Raw genomic sequence first — 19,103 nt, 5'->3', positions numbered from 1 at the left:
TCGACTTCAAGCACTTAAAATCACATCACACCACCACAAATGTGGAATTATGTTAAACTTTACAGGGAAATAAACCCACATCAAAGACGGTTCCTTCTTTAGATTTCAGAAATTTGTTGATTAAAGTTTTCGATTTAATTATATTGTTTGGTAATATATTGTGTTGTGTTATTGTTTGTTCCGCTTTATTCCATTCATGTGCAGTAGTACATTGACAGTGTAATTCATTGTTGTTGGATTAACTAGGTAAATTAACAACCCCAGAATTAACTATTTCAGTATCATTATCTAGGCTGCTCATTTAGAAGATGCTTAAATCCAAATCGACTTCACAGTCAATTTAGATCACAAGGATCAAACAAGGCATCTGGCTCAAGAATTATCAAATAGTATCAAATTTTCATGCGTATTTTTTCATTCAATTCAATGCATTCAAATATTTACAGACCAAAAGGCGTTGCGTATTTATATGTATTTTATTGATATTCAATATTAAGGTTAATACCTTTATTGCACGTACTAATAAGCCCCCGGCCCAAAAAAAGTAGATTAATACACAGATACAAACAAAAACAGGTAGTGATGTCATTAAAGACCAGTATGTCTTTAAAAAGATAAAATAATGAGTCAAACCCTCATCATAACTGCTGATAGACTATCTATACACTTTTAATCTTTTAATAGCACCCAACCTTTTGACTATAACATGTCTATGTGCCACATCCATATGTATAAGATAACCCATTTCACCCTTGAGCATACAGTACCTAAACTGAAGTTACATCATTAGCCTATTATCTATGTAAGGTCTTCACAGAAGGTCTGATGGTCAACGCCGCCATTTTTCTGCAAGAAAGCAAAAGTTATTTAATTATTCCAGTTGATTGATTTGAATTGTTCTTATTTAATGTGTGGAATGCTATAGCGCGGAGACTTTCCTGATCAAGTGACCTCACATTCTGTTGTGAAACAGAATGTGAGGATTCTGTTGTGAAACAGAATGTGAGGAGGATGGTCTCAAAAGGCTAGTGGAAAGCTATACTATTTAATAATAAAACGGGGTCCACATTTCCCTAAAGACGACATCGTCCCGTGTGAGTGTTGTTGTTTACCTCTGGTGACCTCGAAGCATCGGTCACAGTGCACTGTGCGCCTGTAGATCCAGAGGCTGTCCCCGGCCTTCAGGTTTCCAAGGTTGTTGCTGCACACCTCACACTGGTGGAACACATGTTGCGTTAGACAGGAGCTCTATGGTCAGCATGGACTCTCCTAAAGGCCACTCATTGGCTGATAGATACTTTTGGATGGAACACTTGTATGGTGATGGACGGTTACAGTTGTACATTTGTTTATTTGTCCACTTATTTGAATTTTTTTTAAATTTACAACAATTTTATAAGCACATCAGCCTCACCAACCCCTGTATGTCTTAAAGGCACCCAGTGCAACTTTCGAGGCTTAAAAATAAACATTCAATTTCTAGTCTTTTTTACACGTAGTAAGTTTCAATAACTCCATACCATTACATACCGACATTTAAGCAGCAAAGATGAGACGTCGTTGTGTGGTGAGAACTGATACAAAATCGATAACAACAACAATGCCGCCATTTTCTTTATTTTTTGTAACCTACAATAAATAAAGCAGGCTTCCAGTCAATGGAAAAATGGCTTCTCCCCACCGGCGATTGTTGTTGTTTACGATTTTCTATCAGTTCTCACCACACAACGACGTCTCATCTTTGCTCCTTGAATGTCGATATGCAATGGTATGGAGTTATTGAAACTTACTACGTGTAAAAAAGAATAGAAATTGAATGTTTATTTTTCATTGAATGTTTACATAAAGTTGCACTGGGTGCCTTTAACACATCGACAATAAAGAGTTATGTTTCTTTGAGTCTGTGAGTTTTAAAATGCAGGTCTTAGCAGGTTTTTAGTATGTAAATGCCGCCTTGTGTTGTTCTCTACCTTGAAGCAGGATGCGTGACAGTTGATCTTCATGTCGTCGAGGACCATCTTAGCCTCAGTGTTGAAGGGCTTTCGGCAGTAGGAGCACAGATCCTTCTCCATCACGGTTCTGCATAGTTCAGGAGTCATGAAACAAAACAAGAAGAGACGATCAGCATTGTAAATAGTGTATGCCAATAACAGTTTGACAAACTGTGTGTGTGTGCGTGTATGTGTTAGTGTGCGTGTGTGTGCACACCTCTCAGAAGCTGAATACAAAGTCTGGATGTTGGATTTAGAAGAGAAGGAGTCCCCATCCAAGTAGTCATCCATCCTTAAGTGTTAAACAAAAACATGATTAAACCAATTACCTTACAAGCTTGGAGTCGCACACCCTAAATACACTATCCTGCAAACTTCATACCGTAGTTTTATATTGTAGTTTTTTCATATTGTAGTAAGTTCATGATGTGGTATGAATAGTAGGGACCAAATCTCTAATAATATGCTGAATCTATCATAGCTGTGTTATTCCATACCTGCTGTCCTTGTATGTTGTGGAGGTGGTGGTGTAGACTGAGGGGCTGTTGATAGTGGTGTACTCATAACTAGGAAGTAACCAAACATGGTATGAGATTATCAGAAATGAAAACATACAGTATATTAAAATAATACATGTAAATCTATTCAGTAATTTCATTACATAACGCAAAATAATCAAAACCCCCGTCAATGCCACATTGTATAGTATTCATGATTATTTGATATCAATATAGTTATTAATAATATACAATTGTAATATATAATGCTATTATTATGAACACCATTATTAGAATAAAGACTATACCTGGAGTCTGGTCCACTGCTGGAGTACGTCCTGCTGGTGCTGTTGTATTTATCACTGTGTAGAGAGACAGAATGGACATGTATAACATATCCATATATCTGAACATCTCTCTCTCTCTCTCTCTCTCTCTCTCTCTCTCTCTCTCTCTCTCTCTCTCTCTCTCTCTCTCTCTCTCTCTCTCTCTCTCTCTCTCTCTCTCTCTCTCTCTCTCTCTCTCTCTCTCTCTCTCTCTCTCTCACACTCTTTCTCACTCGCTCAATTTCTCTGTCATTCACATTATACTTATTATATTGTTATATCATTATGAATATTAAAAAATATTATTATTTATAATATTATAAATATTATTATTTATATTATTTACATCAATATATACGGTTATAATATTTATATAATATTCATAATTATGACTATGAATATACCTGTCTAGTCCGCTGCTGGAGTAGGTCCTGCTGGTGCTGCTGTATTTATCACTGTGAGGAGGAAGAATTTAAATGTATAACATAGCCATATATTTAAACATGTCTCTCTCTCTCTCTCTCTCTCTCTCTCTCTCTCTCTCTCTCTCTCTCTCTCTCTCTCTCTCTCTCTCTCTCTCTCTCTCTCTCTCTCTCTCTCTCTCTCTCTCTCTCTCTCTCTCTCTCTCTCTCTCTCTCAATGTCTCCCTCACACTCTTTCTCACTCGCTCAATTTCTCTCTCACTCACATTATACTTATATTGCTATATCATTATGAATATTATAAATATAATTATTTATAATATTAATATCAATATATACGGTTATAATATTGAGATAACATTAATGGCTATGAACATACCTGGAGTCTAATCCGCTGCTGGAGTAGGTCCTGGTGGTGCTGCTGTATTTATCACTGTGAGGAGAAAGAATTAAAATGTATAACATATCTAAACATGTTCCCCTCCCTCTTTCAATCTCTCTCCCTCCCTCATTATCCCTCTCCCTCTCAATATCTCTCTCTCTCTTACAGTATTATTACTATTTTATTGGTAAATGATTAATATGAATATATGATTGTATTATATATAATATTAATATTAATGGCTATGATCATACCTGGGGTCTAGTCCGCTGCTGGAGTATGTCCGGCTGGTGCTGCTGTATTTGTCACTGTGAGGAGAGACAGAGTTGAAGTTTAGAACATATATTTAACCATGCCAGGATCACCTACTCCAGCAGAGACACAACCATATATTTAAACAAGTCTCTTTCTATTTGACTCTCTCGCACTCTCCGTTTGGATGATGTTGGTCAAAAGGGCTTCTGCTTCATTTAAATATAGTATAGTAATTATAATCAAATAATAATGATTATGCCTCTCATTATTAAAATATATATATATCATCAGGTACGCCATCAATGTATCTGATGACGCTCTGTACAAATGGGCTTATATCCTCATGATGATCGTATATATTCTAAGTTATGTATGCATTGAAGATGGCAGATAAGCTGTCTGCTTCACCTTTTATTGTTAGTATCATTATTTTCAGTATTATTACTATTATATTATCATCATGTTATTCATTATTGGCTGATAATGATTAACATGAATAACATGAATATTCATACCTGAAGTCTGGCTCGCTGCTGCTGACAGTCGGGCTGTAGCTGCTGTATTTGTCACTATGACGGAGAGAGAGAGTGAATCAACATATATTAAAACATATCAAAATATGTTGACTGAATTCTATATATGTAACTATATAGTCAAGTCAAGTCAACTTTATTTATATAGCACATTTAAAAAACAACATGGTTGACCCAAAGTGCTTAACAAACAAACAAAACAATGACAATAGTACAACAACAATAATAATGTACCATGGGCACATCAGAGGGGATAAAGGAAAAAAAAAAAAAGGGGGGGGGGGGTATTATGGTAGATTAAAAGCTTGGGAGAAAATAATAGTCTTAAAGTCGGACTTAAAGCAGTCAATGGTGGGAGAGGACTTCAGTTTGGTTGATGTTGCTAGAAAGGGCGTCTGCTTCGTTTAAATATAGTATGGTAATCATAATCAGGAGCGTACCTGAGGGAGCTCTCCACAGTTTTCACTTCTCTCCTTGTGATACTTGTAGTGCTGTTGATATAAATAAAGTGAGGTGAGCTGATCGTGCTTATACTGATTTCTCTGTGTGTTTTACTGGTTTGAAGAGGCTGGCAGTGGAAGAGGAGTCATATCCCCCCGATACTCATGCACTATTCAAGACGCTTTATATGTCTGTCTTTATATTATTGTCATTATGATGAAGTAGGTACACATGGGGTTCGCCTCACCTGCTAGACGGAGAGAGGCAAGTGATGGATTTGGGCAGCAGGGTGTCATACAACTGGTCCTCACTGCTGAAAGATCAAACATACGTATGGTCATTGTCCACAATACTACTTTGCTACAAGGGGGCTCCACATGATGACAAAAACACACTTTGAGATCTGAGGATCAAAACAACTGGACAATTCTACACATTTTAATATGATGACTATGCCAGTTTATTCTTAGATCGGGGGTGTTCCCCTTCAAATAATAACTGCATATGTCATTTGAATATATTTTTTTTACATTTAGTCTACACTACATTGTAATGCATGTAGTAATTGTAAGTGGAGCGAACTGCATTGGAATGAAAATGTGTTTTTCTATCAGGAGGAGCTCAGGTTTCTTTGAGGGGAGCACAGACTTCCTGTCTCCCCCACAAAGAGTATTCAGTATTCAGCAGCCATTACAGGAAACACAGCTAATGCTAGCATGTAGCCTGTATGATGCATTGATTGTCTTACGAGGAGTAGCTGTTTGTTGTGGGGGTAGCAGGAAAAATATCTCTGAAAAAAGGAAATCCATGAAAGTTATTGATTAGTCAATAGCTTTATGTCAGGATGATGCTTTTTTGCATGTCATCTTTAATTTCTGCACTCACTCATTGAGGCTTTCCACTTTCACAACAGAGGTTGTGGTTACAGTGGTGCTGCAAATCAAGAAATGTGAATGTCATTAGAGGTTCAGAATATATATATATATATATATATATATATATATATATATATATATAGATGGATGGATGGATCAAAATATGTGACTAGATAGACAGTCAAACAGATAGATTGCTTCACCTCACAGAGGAGTTGGGGTCAGACTTGATTGAAGGTATTAGGCTGTCAAACAGTTTGTCCTCGGCACTATAAGGTTTTTCAGAATAGTTAGTCATCAATACTTTTTTGTCGTATTTCTCTCTCCAAACAGAATGTTCTTTTGTTTTCAGCAAACATCAGACACACTCACCTTGAGGAAGTCCTTGTTTTGGTCGTACTATAGGTATTCCTGAAGAGGGAAGGAAAGGAAAACACTTTCTTTAGCCTAGCGACTAAGGGACCTCACAATGAACAGATTTCACATTTATCGTCCCCATTCCAACAGTTTTAAATCAATCTTACCCCTCAGTGCCAGATTTGACTGCCCCAGGCTTGCTGTAATGAAGAAATACACCAGAATTACAATCTTGTGTTTGCATGAAATATGTCATAAAAGTAATATGATTGATATGCAGTTCATGAGGGGTGATCCAACCTACCTTTTAAAGGTTGGGGTATCAAGGTACGGGTCTTCAGCCCTGTAAAATAACAATAAAGGATTCATATATGAATACAGAGATATGAATATATATGTTATCCTATACAGACACATATTCATATCAACTACATGACCTGAAATATAGTTTTGAGATATGAAGGTAGGATTGCATATGTAATTCTAGACAGAGCTACATTCATATCTGACCTGAAATATAGTTTGAGATATGAAAGTAGGCCTGAATGTTAATCTCCAATCTAAATTCATATTTTAAAGGATGGTATGCATACCCTTTAATGCTGGTTATTGTCGTCTCAGTCACCTTGGTGGACGATGGCGACAAGGGAGAGTATGGGGCCCTGTGATAGTAGATAAATATATTGTTATGAGATAAGATTTAATAAGATGTGTAATTCAGACATCCTAGATGGCAAATTAAGGCTTATGAGCAGCACACATCAGCACAAATACAAAAACATACAAATATGTTATATATATACAAAAAATATGAATTTGAAACATGAATATATCAATAATTAAACAATAGTAATATATATATATTTATTGACATATATATATATTGGTACTTCAAATGCAGTCGTGGCAATGTGCTTCTTACCCCTTGAGTGAGCTCTTGCCATCAGAGAAGACACGATCTGTGAAAGTCCCGGACCTGTGGGCAGGATCAATGAGTGAATTGGTGTTCCTTCTGTACTGTAATACAATGAAGATGGAGGTATAAAGCAGTGTAATGGGAGCTGTTCACTCTACCTGGTGGATGTAGTAGTGGTTGTCTCGGTCTTCTTGCCGTTCTCACTAACGGTGGTGCTTGTAGTGCTACTGTAGGCGTTAAGCAGTGGAGGAGAAACCCATTACAGCCTGAACAGACACAGGCTTCACAGTGATGTTTTAGCATTGGTTTACATGCAGCCCTGTTTTGGGTCTTACCTTGTCTTAGGACTTTCTGTGAGGCTGGAAGTGCTTGAGAGGGAGGATCTGGAGGGACATTGATAAGGACACGCTTAGTTATCAATGTACAATATTCAATACATGATTCTCCAACATTGTTTGTGATATTGAACCCTTGCCGAGGGCAGAGGATCTTGACAGTGTCTCACCTCGGGGATGGCAGGGTACTGTGGTGGCAAGGACACAAAACAAATCATTCATTATCATTCATGACATATAATAAGAACGTATAACAGTGCTGCCTTCTTGGTCAGGTCATTCTTGGAAAAGAGATTTTAATCTCACATATTTTTTACCTGGTTAAATTACGGATATTGATTGATTGATTGGATAACAACGTATTATATTATGATTAATTAAGTATTTTGATGACAATACTTATTAGTATTTTTTAAAACACTATACCTCCTTTTGTTAGTGTTGGTCCTGTTAGTGGTCATCCTGCTGTTGGGAGACATGCAGATGAAAGACATGTGTCATTAGCATACGATGTGCCATGACATTGATTTATAAATCAATACGTCTTTGAGGGGGATATCTGTGGCCCAGAAACATGCACACCCACCCTATCTTGTCCAGTTCCTCCTGACTGGCACTAAATCTGAGTAAGAAAAAACAACCCCAAAGCCCCAACAAACACAGTCTTTAAACATAGCTGGGATGTTAATGGTGGTGGCTAAACTGCACCCAGCTTTATGGGTTTGTTTAGCCGCTCTCCATGTTAATGATATGAGTATTATCAGTGATGATTAGTGCCAAGATCCTACCTCTTGGTTAGAGACTGAACGTAACTTGTGCCTTTGGTGTCAGTTGTGTTTTCAGGCACATTGCTGCTCGCAAATAGAAATGAAAGAAGTTAGTGAATACTCTCCATGTTAATGTTATGAGTATTTTGAGTGATGATTAGTGCCAAGATCCTACCTCTTGGTTAGAGACTGAACATAACTTGTGCCTTTGCTGTCAGTTGTCTTTTCAGGCACTTTGCTGCTCGCAAAAATAAATGAAAGAAGTTAGTGAATAGTGAAAACTAATGTTTAAAGTAACAATTATTATTAATAACTGTATTATTAGTATTATTATCAGAAAATAAGAAGAAAAATATAGTTGAAAAGACTTTTCACATTTTAAACCAATAATTTTGGCATAGAATAATCCAGAAATATGTTGAATTACCTGTCACTGGTCACAGTGGAAACGTGGCCCAGAATAGTCTTTCCAAAGTTAGGATCTCGACTACAGGAGGAAAAGAGAATTCATTCACATATGAATATAGGTATTCTATTCACCATTGCTGATAATAATAAGCAGGTCACCTTGCTTAACGACTATGAAAGGAAGGTATGTAATGTATGTAACCCGTACTTTGAGATATGACCAGCACATTCCAAGAGCTTTAGACTCTACTGATATGGATCACACCCAAAGCTTTGTCTATGCACTTACTGCGTGTGTGTGTGTGTGTGTGTGTGTGTGTGTGTGTGTGTGTGTGTGTGTGTGTGTGTGTGTGTGTGTGTGTGTGTGTGTGTGTGTGTGTGCACCCTTGTGTGTGTTAGTGTACACATATGTATGCATGGATGGCTGAATGGAGGGATGGTTGAAGGAGTGTGTGTCTGAATGTGTGTATATGTAGTAGGTATGTATGTATGCACAGTATGTATGTAAGTAAGTAAGTATGTATGTTTGTCAGTATGTATGCATATATGGATGTATGTATTGATGTATGTATGTGCGTATGTATGTATGGATGGATGTACAGTATGACCCACATACACAATGCATTGTGTATGTGGGACTTACTCAATGTCTTCATCCTCCTCTTCATCCTTGCGGATCCAGCTGTTGTCCTTCAGCCGGGACGTCTTCACCTGAGTACTTGAGGTGGCTGCATCAGGAATGGAAAGTTAATAGGGAATTAAGGGTTTTTTGGGGCTTGAGAAAGAGCAACATCTGGATAGGCTATATCAATTATTTAATGACTATATCATGTCATTGGTGTACCACGACATAACGAGTGAATTACACAATACTTACAAGACGGGATGAACTTTTTTGGGTAGGAGTAAGACATGTCGGCAGTGTTGTGGTTTTTTTTCCTATCAAAGACAGAGCAAAAAAGTATTTTTCAATATTTCTGTATGTCAGCCACTAGAGTACGCTGTTGGTTCTTGTTCCAGTCAATTACGAGTGACATCAGACGGGTATCTGATATCCTCAAATGGTCCCAGACAACTGCGACCATACAATCCACTCGATCAGGTTTCTAAAAATCTCTTTATCCACCAGCGGTGTTCCCCGTCTTCCCCTGCAAGCAAGTAAAAGCTAATCCACCTACAAATTCCGGCAGCGAACCCATGCCAGAGTAATGACACACAGAGAACTAGAATCTTGGTTGCCAGACTGAGATCCAAACCAGTTGGCCCTGATCTTGTCCATGTGGTGGTGATACACCCATCCACCACAACACACCCTCTCCGAACACACCTTTGGGCGAGGGGGATGTCAGCAACATTCCATTAGGCATTCATGATAACGGGTTCAACCATGTCCAGACCAACTATTTTCAGTATCAGGCTAAGGGCCATTTGAATCGGAAATAAGCTAAATAAATGAATGCCCTTTGGTATATCCGAAGAGGTTAAAAAATAAAGTTGTCGAAGCTTATAAAGCTTCACCAGAAACATGGGTGGCTGGTGAGACCATGTTGAGACTGTTACCTATAGACAAGAGACAGCCCAAGACAATACTTTCAAAATGTTGTTAAAGTAGAAATACTTACAAATTGACATTCTGTTTTCACATTCCAGAATGTCATTTATATATATCAGATAAGATCAAATAAGATAACGTTCTGATGCAGGTTAATGTGTGGTTTCCATAAAGGTTTGGGAGAGGATAGGGAGAGTTTTCTCTGGCCAGAAAGGATGTTATTCACCACATCCTGGCAATTAATAAATTGTTGGCTTACTATAAATCGGATATGAATAGGACTACAGTACGACTCTAAAACATTTAACGCATAACCTCTAGAGTAAAATGACAATAAGATACTTATTATTAATAGACAATTATTACCATTACCATCTATGAATCAATTCTGCTTATTAGATGAGTGACCATATTGTTAACTTGTCATTAACACCTGCCAGTCCACTATTTTACCTGTTATTAAGAACCCTTTTCCTCAAGCACATATTACACATGTCTGAAATACACCTGAAAGTCATTTGCAAAACAATTACCAGCATATACAAATACCAAACATAGAGACGACATACCTTTGGGTTCCACAAGAGCTCTGAAGTATTGTCTCCACTCAACTATCACAAACTTATGTCGCTACCGGTGCTTTTGACCTCAAGGGAGGAGACTTCAAGGCCACCAGTGGGCGGAGCCTAACAAGGAGCATAAGTAGTGGTATGGGGAGGGATCCTCTCTCTCCCTCTCTCTGCCCTGCCCTCTGCTTCCTCAGTCCTCATTTTAAGGTAGTTTGTCCCCTTTCCTTGGTGCAACATTCCTGAGTATTGGTTTATTTATGAGTGTATTTAATAGTGTCTATGTGTATGTGTGTGCACATATGTTGGTGTGTATTTTTCTTGTTTTGTCAAAGGGAAGTAGGTGGAATACTTATTTAATGGGAGTACTAATGCATACCTTTGCAATGGTTGAAACGAGATGACCTCAGAAACCTAATTACTATTGATACCACTGGGCCACAGAACCTGTTATACGTGAGTCATGAACAATACAATAAGTTAGTTGTAACTGAAACACATCCCTGGTGCACTGAAAACTCTCAGTACTAATAGTACTATAAACAGAGTTTAACAATGATATGATGGTGTTATCTGTTCGACTTTGAACTACTGTCTTTGTGCTGTGTCAAATTTAGGTCCGACAGGGTGTGTAGTACACATTAGAGATAACAGCTTTTCTCTTAAGCGTTTTTGCAGTTAACATGTTTTTGTTCAATAACAATGTTTTCTATGCAACAAATCCCTATTTGGCAATGTCGATACGGAATAAATTATCGAGTTTTCCATAAATCTTAGACCTTTAATATGGTGTGATTAATACACAGGTTTTAGGGGAAGAAGGCACATATAAATTCTAATTGTTTTTTACATGCATTCAAAAACACGTCCACCCGTGATTGTTAGGGAGGGAGTATGAAAGAGCATAGCAAGCAAGGGTGTGACAGGTAAAGAAAACAGATACACTTGCCCCACCTAATCTGTCACAACCCTGGCCGGGACACAAGAAAGGAATGCAGGTCATTTGTGTTTCCACCTTACAATCACAACCGACTTAATTGTGACTAGAGGGCAAAGGAAAGTTGAGCAGAGTAAGATAACTTAACAGCAATCATTAGGCCGAGCAGTCAGTCATCAGGGAATGCAACTGTTTAAACATTGGAACACGTGTTAAGCAACTCTGTCTCTCTTGTCTCATCAGAGCAATCACACATTGAAGAACCGAGTAAAACTGCACCATATGCAAATGAATAGGCCTAATTGTAAGAAAGTCATCCCATGTCACTACAGCTTTTTAAAGAAACATCAGTTAGAATGGATCAACGTAATAAAGCTGGTAAACATAGCATTTCCTTGTATCTTAAAGTTCTAATCTTCTGCTGACAGTGCGTCATGGTATGTTGGTATGTAATATACATCTCACTGGATGGCGCCAGTGCTATCACAGTGAAGAGAGGAAAAGAGATTGCATCCCTCACAGGCAATGAATTCCCTGATTATTCCATACAAGCAATAGACACTGTAGTGTTTTCTACAGTGGCTAAAGATCTTGATTTCTGTGGGCATTGCAGAGACTATAAATCATCTGTAGATTTAGAGATTTACAGGCCCATCTATTGACCCTCCAATTTTGTGGATCAATAAATTGTGCCATTAATTGGACAGAATTAAGGTGAATTAAGTATTTGAATATCTTTAAAGCATGGAGGCCAGCTTTTGCAATGCTACAATTAGTCAATTATAAAAATATATCACAGTAGCATCTAGTATCAGAAGGCTTCCTTGGTTGCTATGAGAAAGACTTGAGACATGCCCCTCTCTTTTCATTGGGCCACAGCAGAGGCTAGTAACCAATGAGGTCACACTCGGGTTTGTCTATAGTCTCACTGCACAATGCTCCTGTCTCTCTCTCTCTATCACTCTCTCTGCCTTTCTTTCTTTCTAACACACACACACACACACACACACACACACACACACACACACACACACACACACACACACACACACACACACACACACACACACACACACAGACACACACACACACACACACACATGTACATCAGTGTGCACGCTGCACACGCATGTACACATACACAAACACACAAACACAAACGCGCACACACACACACACACACACACACACACACACACACACACACACACACACACACACACACACACACACACACACACACACACACACACACACACACACACACACACACACAAACAAACACATGCATGCATTTTGCAGGTATGCAAATAAATTTGATTTATTAAATTGAACTCTGGTATAACATCTCTGGTATGATTCAAGTCCCTACAAGTGCACAGGTCTTTTTCTGCCAATTTATTCAACACCAGTTGTGAGAAGACCCTTTTTTTTTTCAGGGAAGTTGGTTTGGTCCTGGGATGATACAACATCTCTAACATATTGTTATCAATCACAACAATGGGACAGGTCTGTCGCAAGATAACAGAATTGGAATCATTAGGCTACTACTATTAATCCTGTGTAGCAGGTTGTTTGTTTTCTTTCAAGCTCAATTGCAATTAACACACAACATATACATACATATATAGAAAATATGATCCAAAGCTGCATAGGTCATATTGTGATAGGATATTTATGTTATCAAAGATAAGTACCCGTTTAATGAAAGATATAATTATAGGCCTATCCTCATGTGGTCAGTAGCTTATAGTCAGATCAAAATTCTTTACTTTAATATGCTTTGAGAAAGTGTAGTGATTGGGCTAGTGGTTAGACGCTTGCATAGTAGCTATTTGAAATTGCAACCTAAATTATTGATCAATTTGTCAAACAAAATATTTATCAATAATTTCTTTGTTAATCATATCGATTTTCGTTGATGACAAATGCTGATGTGCACACTGGGGTTTAGCCAGTGAACATACAGTCTATGATGTGATCATTTTGGGATAATAACACGATTTACCCTAATGTTTTAATAACCTCCACCACGATTGAAATTATACCGATGCATATAATAACTTGTCTATCGCGAAAATGACCAGGAGACAACGAGTTATACTGAAAAAAGGTATACCATGTTTTGATGTTTTTAAAAAAAAAAATGTAAATAATACATGATCGCTCAGGTTTGCCACAGGGAAATATCCCAGCATGCTTACTGCGAAACAAGCTTGAGCCAGGGGTGGGATGATGATGATGAAGCCAAGATGGCAGCTCAGCTGAGGGTGCTGCCTCCACGGGATCAAGAAATATTCAAGAAGGAAATGAAAACCAAGCACGACAGGACGCCCATTTAAAAAAAGAAATACTACTATATGCTGTGATCACGTTACTACCAAAATCGGTATGCGTTGAGATAATGCTTTTCTGGAGATAAGGACTGTGTTGTAGGTCTGGACTCGAAGCTCATCTCAGCACAGGCGCACCGCCACCAGAGACACTACAATCTACGCTGATTACTGGAGATACTGGATTTTAATCGTGCCATTTCGCTATTGTGCATTGGACCCTTGCCGGGACATGTAGTGGTGTGAATGACAACGGGAGTGTAACTGTCGGCTGGTTATGGTCTAGCGGTTTGATGTTTGATGTAATATATGCATTGTTCTACTAAACCATGATGTGTGCTGCTGCGGCAGCGGCCGCAGCCGGCGGAGGAGTCTTGCCCTCCTCATCGCCGTCCATGGGGTTCGGTGTCAGGGTCACTTCTGGAATCGGAGCCGAATTCTCCACCCTTGGCTCTGCCATGGGTTCGTGTCCCACACCCGGAACCCAGACGGATTGCCGGAGTCGGTACCAGCTTTTACTCTCAGGGCGAGCTTTGGCGGAAAGATACAGGAGGATTTACACCACTGCGATCAATGACAAAGAACAAGGGATCAATCAAGGAAGGTGAGTGTATGGCGTAATGAGGAGAATGAGATCACAAGAGCGGCTGGGTGACATTTGTAACACGCTCGCGCCCATTAGCAAACATCCTCGTTAGCCTTGTCAGCTAGCCGAGCGTCGGTTTCGAAGCTAGCAGTTGTCATGTTTGACACACAGCCCAAGTCACAAACACCCACTCATTGTTCACCTGTGCGCTTTGGATGTGACTAGCCTTTCTCTGTCAACTCAAGACTGATTGGCACATGTTTCGCCATGAGGTGAGAGTGTTTTGGGAGACTTTGCATCCCGGTTGCAGTTAATATCGTAGTGGGTAGAGAGGCCAAGTGAACCGGGCGCTCCTCCCACCCGGGCCAGGGATGCGTCTCTACACCGAGCTAGCTGGCTAACTGTCAGGATGACAGCAGAGCTACACTGCAGCCTAATGCTAGCACTGGGGCCAAACTCCTGCAGAGGGAAGGCGCCAGGTCTAAATAAAGAGCAGATAAACACGACCCTTTTATTGTTCCATCTCATATGTTTCATCACGTGAACGGGGCCGTGTCATGTCGGCTCGCCACATCCGAACGGCGGTGAAACACGGAGGGCCCAACGGCGTCACCGTGCCGAGCTAGTACACGGCCCTTTCCCCGGTTAACTCACTTGCTACCGCCACAGTTCATCAGTTAAAAGGGAAATAAATGTATGTGTCATATGCAATGTGTTATACAGCTTACATACACGCCTTATAAACGAGCGTGCCCGTCATGTCTTCGGGTCGGTGTTGTTGGGGTGTACTCTCCTGCTGGCTGGCAGGAGCCAGGACTCTTACGTCATTTAAAAGCCAGGTTGTGAAATGCGAAGCCCGGGCTGAACACAGCGCAGCCTCGCAGAAATGCATCCCTTTGCAATACAATGCATCTTTCTGCCATATAATACATTACGCATTGTCTAACTTTTATTAAACTGCACCATTGAAATTGAGGGCATGCATTTTTAGCAGGACAGGAAATGCAACCAATACTTGTGGTCTCTTTGGCAAGGTAGAAACTACGAATTGTTGAGTCAGATATGTTAATTAATGGGGCTAATTGGTAGAGTCTTTAAGAAAGTTTTGCAGAGAAAAAAATGAGATGGAGATTCTCAAAGCACAAGAGGAACATAAACACAGAGAATGTTTCTGGAAGCTCTGATGAGACTACATACTAAGACGATGTAGCATTTTAGTCAATATTTTGATGCCAAAACAAAAGGCTATGCCTTCCGAAACCACTTATTCTGGAACCATCTTCTGGCAAGATCAATGCATGAGACCTCATCCTTGACACCTCTTTTCTGTGGTTGGGGGCAATTCTCCACACTATGCTGCAACTACTGTGACACAATTGCTTTTGAAAAAAAGATGTACAAAGAATTTATGTGTTTACAATGTATGTATGACCAGCTCATGTATTTTCAGGGGAAAGAAGGCCTTGAGCAAGAAGAAGCTAAAACGACGACAGAAGGTGAAGTCAAAAGTCAAAGCGAGAACAAAGGTATGGGGATTGTTTAAGACTAATTATGTAGCAATGTTATTTTTTATTTTTTATGTAGTCTTACTTACAAGACTATTGTAGGTTTGACATTGGATCAACTTTTGAACATGTAGGCTCTCTAACTTTTATTTATTATTTGATGCTCACTAACGGCGTACTACTCCTTGTTTACTTTGCAAATTAACTAAATAGTACAGACACATTTATCCACTTGCACAGTTTTTGGATACATGACAGTAAGGAGCAGGGAGGGCTCATTTTGCTGAAGGATGCCTACAAGAAGGCTGTTGACATTTTGGATCCACCCTTTGCTTTTTGGCTGGGAGTCTAACTTACTAGCCACTGCAATATTATTAAAGCGTTTATTTTGCTTTATAATGTATTCTTGCTTAATTCTTTAGATAAAAAATGTTTAGACTAGTCCTGAAATTCCACATTTTCTTTAGTAATGTATATTTTAATATATAAACACAGACCGTAAACAATATAAACGAAGTATTTGCAGTACTTTAAATGTAAAGTCTCTTTTTGTCAAAGCATTATTGTTGAGCACCTCAACAATAAATTTGAACAGAAATAGGAGACTTTTACTGCTTTTACTGCTTTCTATCATATGAACCCAACCAATGAAGGATAACACTGGATTAAATACCCTATTTTATCTCTAAAGTATCTGCTAGGAACACAGGGTACATTTGTAGGGCTTCTAAGTGTCCAGATATCCAATGTTGTGTTTATGTATGTGTATGTATGCGAGTATGACAGGGAAGCTGGGAGTGGCTCAGGCGCGATTGGCCTGTTGCCAAGCCACCCAGTGCGTTCTGCATCTCCACGGCAACAGTTGCCTGCCTCCCTATCCTTCATCCGAAGAGGGAACCTTGTCTGACAGAGAAAGCGGTGTGTGTGCGCGTGTGCGTGTGTGCTGGAACCTAACGTGGCTGCATCCTAAAACCCTGTCCTGAACCAACGTAATCCAGTCTTTGTGCTAGCAGATGATTCTATGTCGGTCCCCGATTCGGAACTAATTGTATGATGGTTTCTATGCGTTATAGGGTATTCTGTGCTTGGCTTCTGTTCAGTTGAGGTTGTCACTTTAGAATAGAGAGGTGCCGGCCTGAAGTAGCTGGTGTGAAGGAGTTAAAGCGAGGCAGGCAGACGTACGGGCAGGCGAGTGGGCAGAATGGTATACACACACACACACATAGGCAGTCATGCTGTGTTTGGATCGCAGAGTGTTCTCTCACTCTCTTGCTCAGTCACGCCTCTTACGTCGACACAGTCCCGGCGTGCTTGTAAAAGGGCCTGTCCTCAGCCTTTGTCCGCCTCCTGTGCTTATAAACACGCAGGGGTGTAGCCCGGGCACGGGGGCACAGGATAAACATTGGATACTGCCGATACGTTGACGTAGGAATCTGATAAATTCCTGGCTCAGGAATTGAACTCAATTAATGCACACGATTCAGCTAGGCTCTCGTGTGCAGTGCTACTGTAGTGGTGAAACCCTTTTTAACTTGCAATGCGGCATTATTCCAATGAAACATAACTGGTTGTTATTGATCAAGTGCCGTCAAGGACCTCATTACTAAAGCTTCATAATGGATCCGATTTAGATCCAATTCAAGTACCATATGGATTACTGGCAATGGAGTTATAATGATTTTGTTAACGAAAGCAAGGGGTAGAGAATGGTGTGGTCTTTAACATTAGGTATAATGCAAAGGTTGGTGCCCAAGAGGGGGTACCTTCAGTCTGCTAAATGGTTGCCAATGGACCAAAACTAAATACATTTCACTTGGCTTTGTCTGTTGCATGCATTTGTTGATCACCATATGTTTCATCTCTACATACCAAGGGGGCCCTATTTATTTGCTTGTTATACTTGTTTCAATGAGGCCAACTATAGAGTATTTTCTGTATGCTTTCTCTCTATATTTATTATTCTCTATATACAAGGTCATCACTCAAGAGATAGTACTATAGCTTTGTGGTTTAGGTGGGCTTGCATTTCTTTGGACTTTGTTGTTTAATCCGAATGAAAAGTGGTGTTTGCCTGAGTAGTTTTATTAGTGGTAAATGTTCGAAAGACAAACTTTGATGAGATCAAATGTGTGACTGTCCTCCGCCCTTTTACATGGTTCAGATGAAAAGTAAAACTCGGATGAGTTTTGGATCCACTATGCAACGACATAGTGTCTAACTTATCTTATTATATTTAAAATGAATGCTTATTGAGCAAGCCATATCCGGTTGCTCTCTTGCCAATCTATATTAGAGATAGTTTTCCACATTATTTTTATTACCTTTTGTTTTTTGTCGTTAGTGACATCTATGGACCTCCATAAGTGATGTCATCACAGGCCGATACAGTGAATTCTCTATGGGAGAAATGAATGGTTTTTTTTCACACAGACATCTCTGTCACAGACAGAGATGAGTCAGTGTTCCTTGCACGCTTTCCAAAACCAACATGTTTTTCTCTTTTGTCTTTCTAATGTAGCTGTGCTTCTGTAACATCTTTCTAGTCACATTGCGAATGTCTCCAACTGAAAGCTATCCAGCTATGTTGTCTAATTAGCTTTTTGGTTGAATTCGTGCCACAAGTATGGTTACTTGCCCTAGGGTTGAAAAGCATTTCAAACTGTATTGTAATCATAAAAAAAATTGCAACTGCCAGTTCAAGGGGAATTGTCACACTCAGCACTTTACTAAAATAAGAGTGCTGCTTCATACGTAGCGTGTTGTGAATAAAGCAACGGCAACATCAACTTGGACTATTGACATCATGGGTATGGGATTTGGAAAAAATTACATTAGTGGTCCAACTTTACCGCGTTGTCGATCTTGAAGACCGCAAATACGTGTATGAAGCGGTACTATTAGGAAATATCAGAGAGGGACTGTTCTCCTTTTTATTCGTTCATTCTTTTCAATATTATTTTGACACTACGGCGGCAATAAAATGATGGCACATCAAGCCAAACAAAAACTCAACCCCCCTCTGTATAATCTGGTGCCCACCTTTGGCAATGTCTCTGCAGCCCTGCTCTTCCTCTTTTCAGCTCTCCCAACGCCTTCTTCAAAACCTATTTTGTCTCCTT

General features: G+C 39.4%; 2 protein-coding genes across 26 annotated transcripts in view; one reads left to right on the top strand and one right to left on the bottom strand.

Moving 5' to 3' along the window:
• Window positions 1–457: 457 nt before the first annotated feature.
• scel (sciellin) lies at window positions 458–10,729 on the bottom strand. 11 transcript variants are annotated; one of them, XM_060039520.1, is made up of 31 exons: window positions 10,627–10,728; window positions 9,383–9,444; window positions 9,149–9,233; window positions 8,525–8,584; window positions 8,273–8,335; window positions 8,119–8,181; window positions 7,917–7,952; window positions 7,757–7,795; window positions 7,501–7,518; window positions 7,331–7,378; window positions 7,154–7,222; window positions 7,002–7,055; window positions 6,673–6,741; window positions 6,384–6,422; window positions 6,247–6,279; window positions 6,095–6,133; window positions 5,926–5,991; window positions 5,733–5,780; window positions 5,596–5,637; window positions 5,095–5,157; window positions 4,847–4,897; window positions 4,389–4,442; window positions 3,873–3,926; window positions 3,616–3,669; window positions 3,219–3,269; window positions 2,797–2,850; window positions 2,489–2,557; window positions 2,209–2,283; window positions 1,971–2,079; window positions 1,113–1,215; window positions 458–846 (listed from the first exon to the last, which is right to left on the bottom strand). In XM_060039520.1, exons 2-31 carry the CDS (start codon window positions 9,417–9,419, stop codon window positions 830–832), a joined length of 1,662 nt encoding a protein of 553 aa, XP_059895503.1. In that variant the 5' UTR covers window positions 9,420–9,444; window positions 10,627–10,728; the 3' UTR covers window positions 458–829. The 11 variants fall into 11 exon arrangements, with proteins under 11 accessions (XP_059895503.1, XP_059895504.1, XP_059895502.1 ...); XM_060039521.1 differs by having other exon boundaries at window positions 5,095–5,160; window positions 7,757–7,792; XM_060039519.1 differs by having other exon boundaries at window positions 5,095–5,160; window positions 10,627–10,727.
• A 3,044-nt stretch (window positions 10,730–13,773) lies between these two features.
• The window catches only part of mycbp2 (MYC binding protein 2), a 76,761-nt gene continuing 71,431 nt past the window's right edge, over window positions 13,774–19,103 (top strand). For 14 of the 15 annotated variants that reach the window (XM_060039512.1, XM_060039510.1, XM_060039516.1 and 11 more), the window contains exons 1-2: window positions 13,775–14,497; window positions 15,930–16,005. In XM_060039512.1, coding sequence (XP_059895495.1) covers window positions 14,223–14,497; window positions 15,930–16,005 — 351 coding nt within the window. In that variant the 5' untranslated portion in view covers window positions 13,775–14,222. Of the gene's footprint in view, window positions 14,498–15,929; window positions 16,006–19,103 lie in introns of all 15 variants that reach the window. The other variant, XM_060039504.1, reaches the window with a different exon arrangement.

The sequence above is a fragment of the Gadus macrocephalus genome, chromosome 20 (assembly GCF_031168955.1).
Source record: "Gadus macrocephalus chromosome 20, ASM3116895v1".
Taxonomy (NCBI): Eukaryota; Metazoa; Chordata; class Actinopteri; order Gadiformes; family Gadidae; genus Gadus; species Gadus macrocephalus.
The sequence above is the reverse complement of the archived record's forward strand: the minus strand, read 5'-3'. Positions and strand labels throughout refer to the sequence as shown.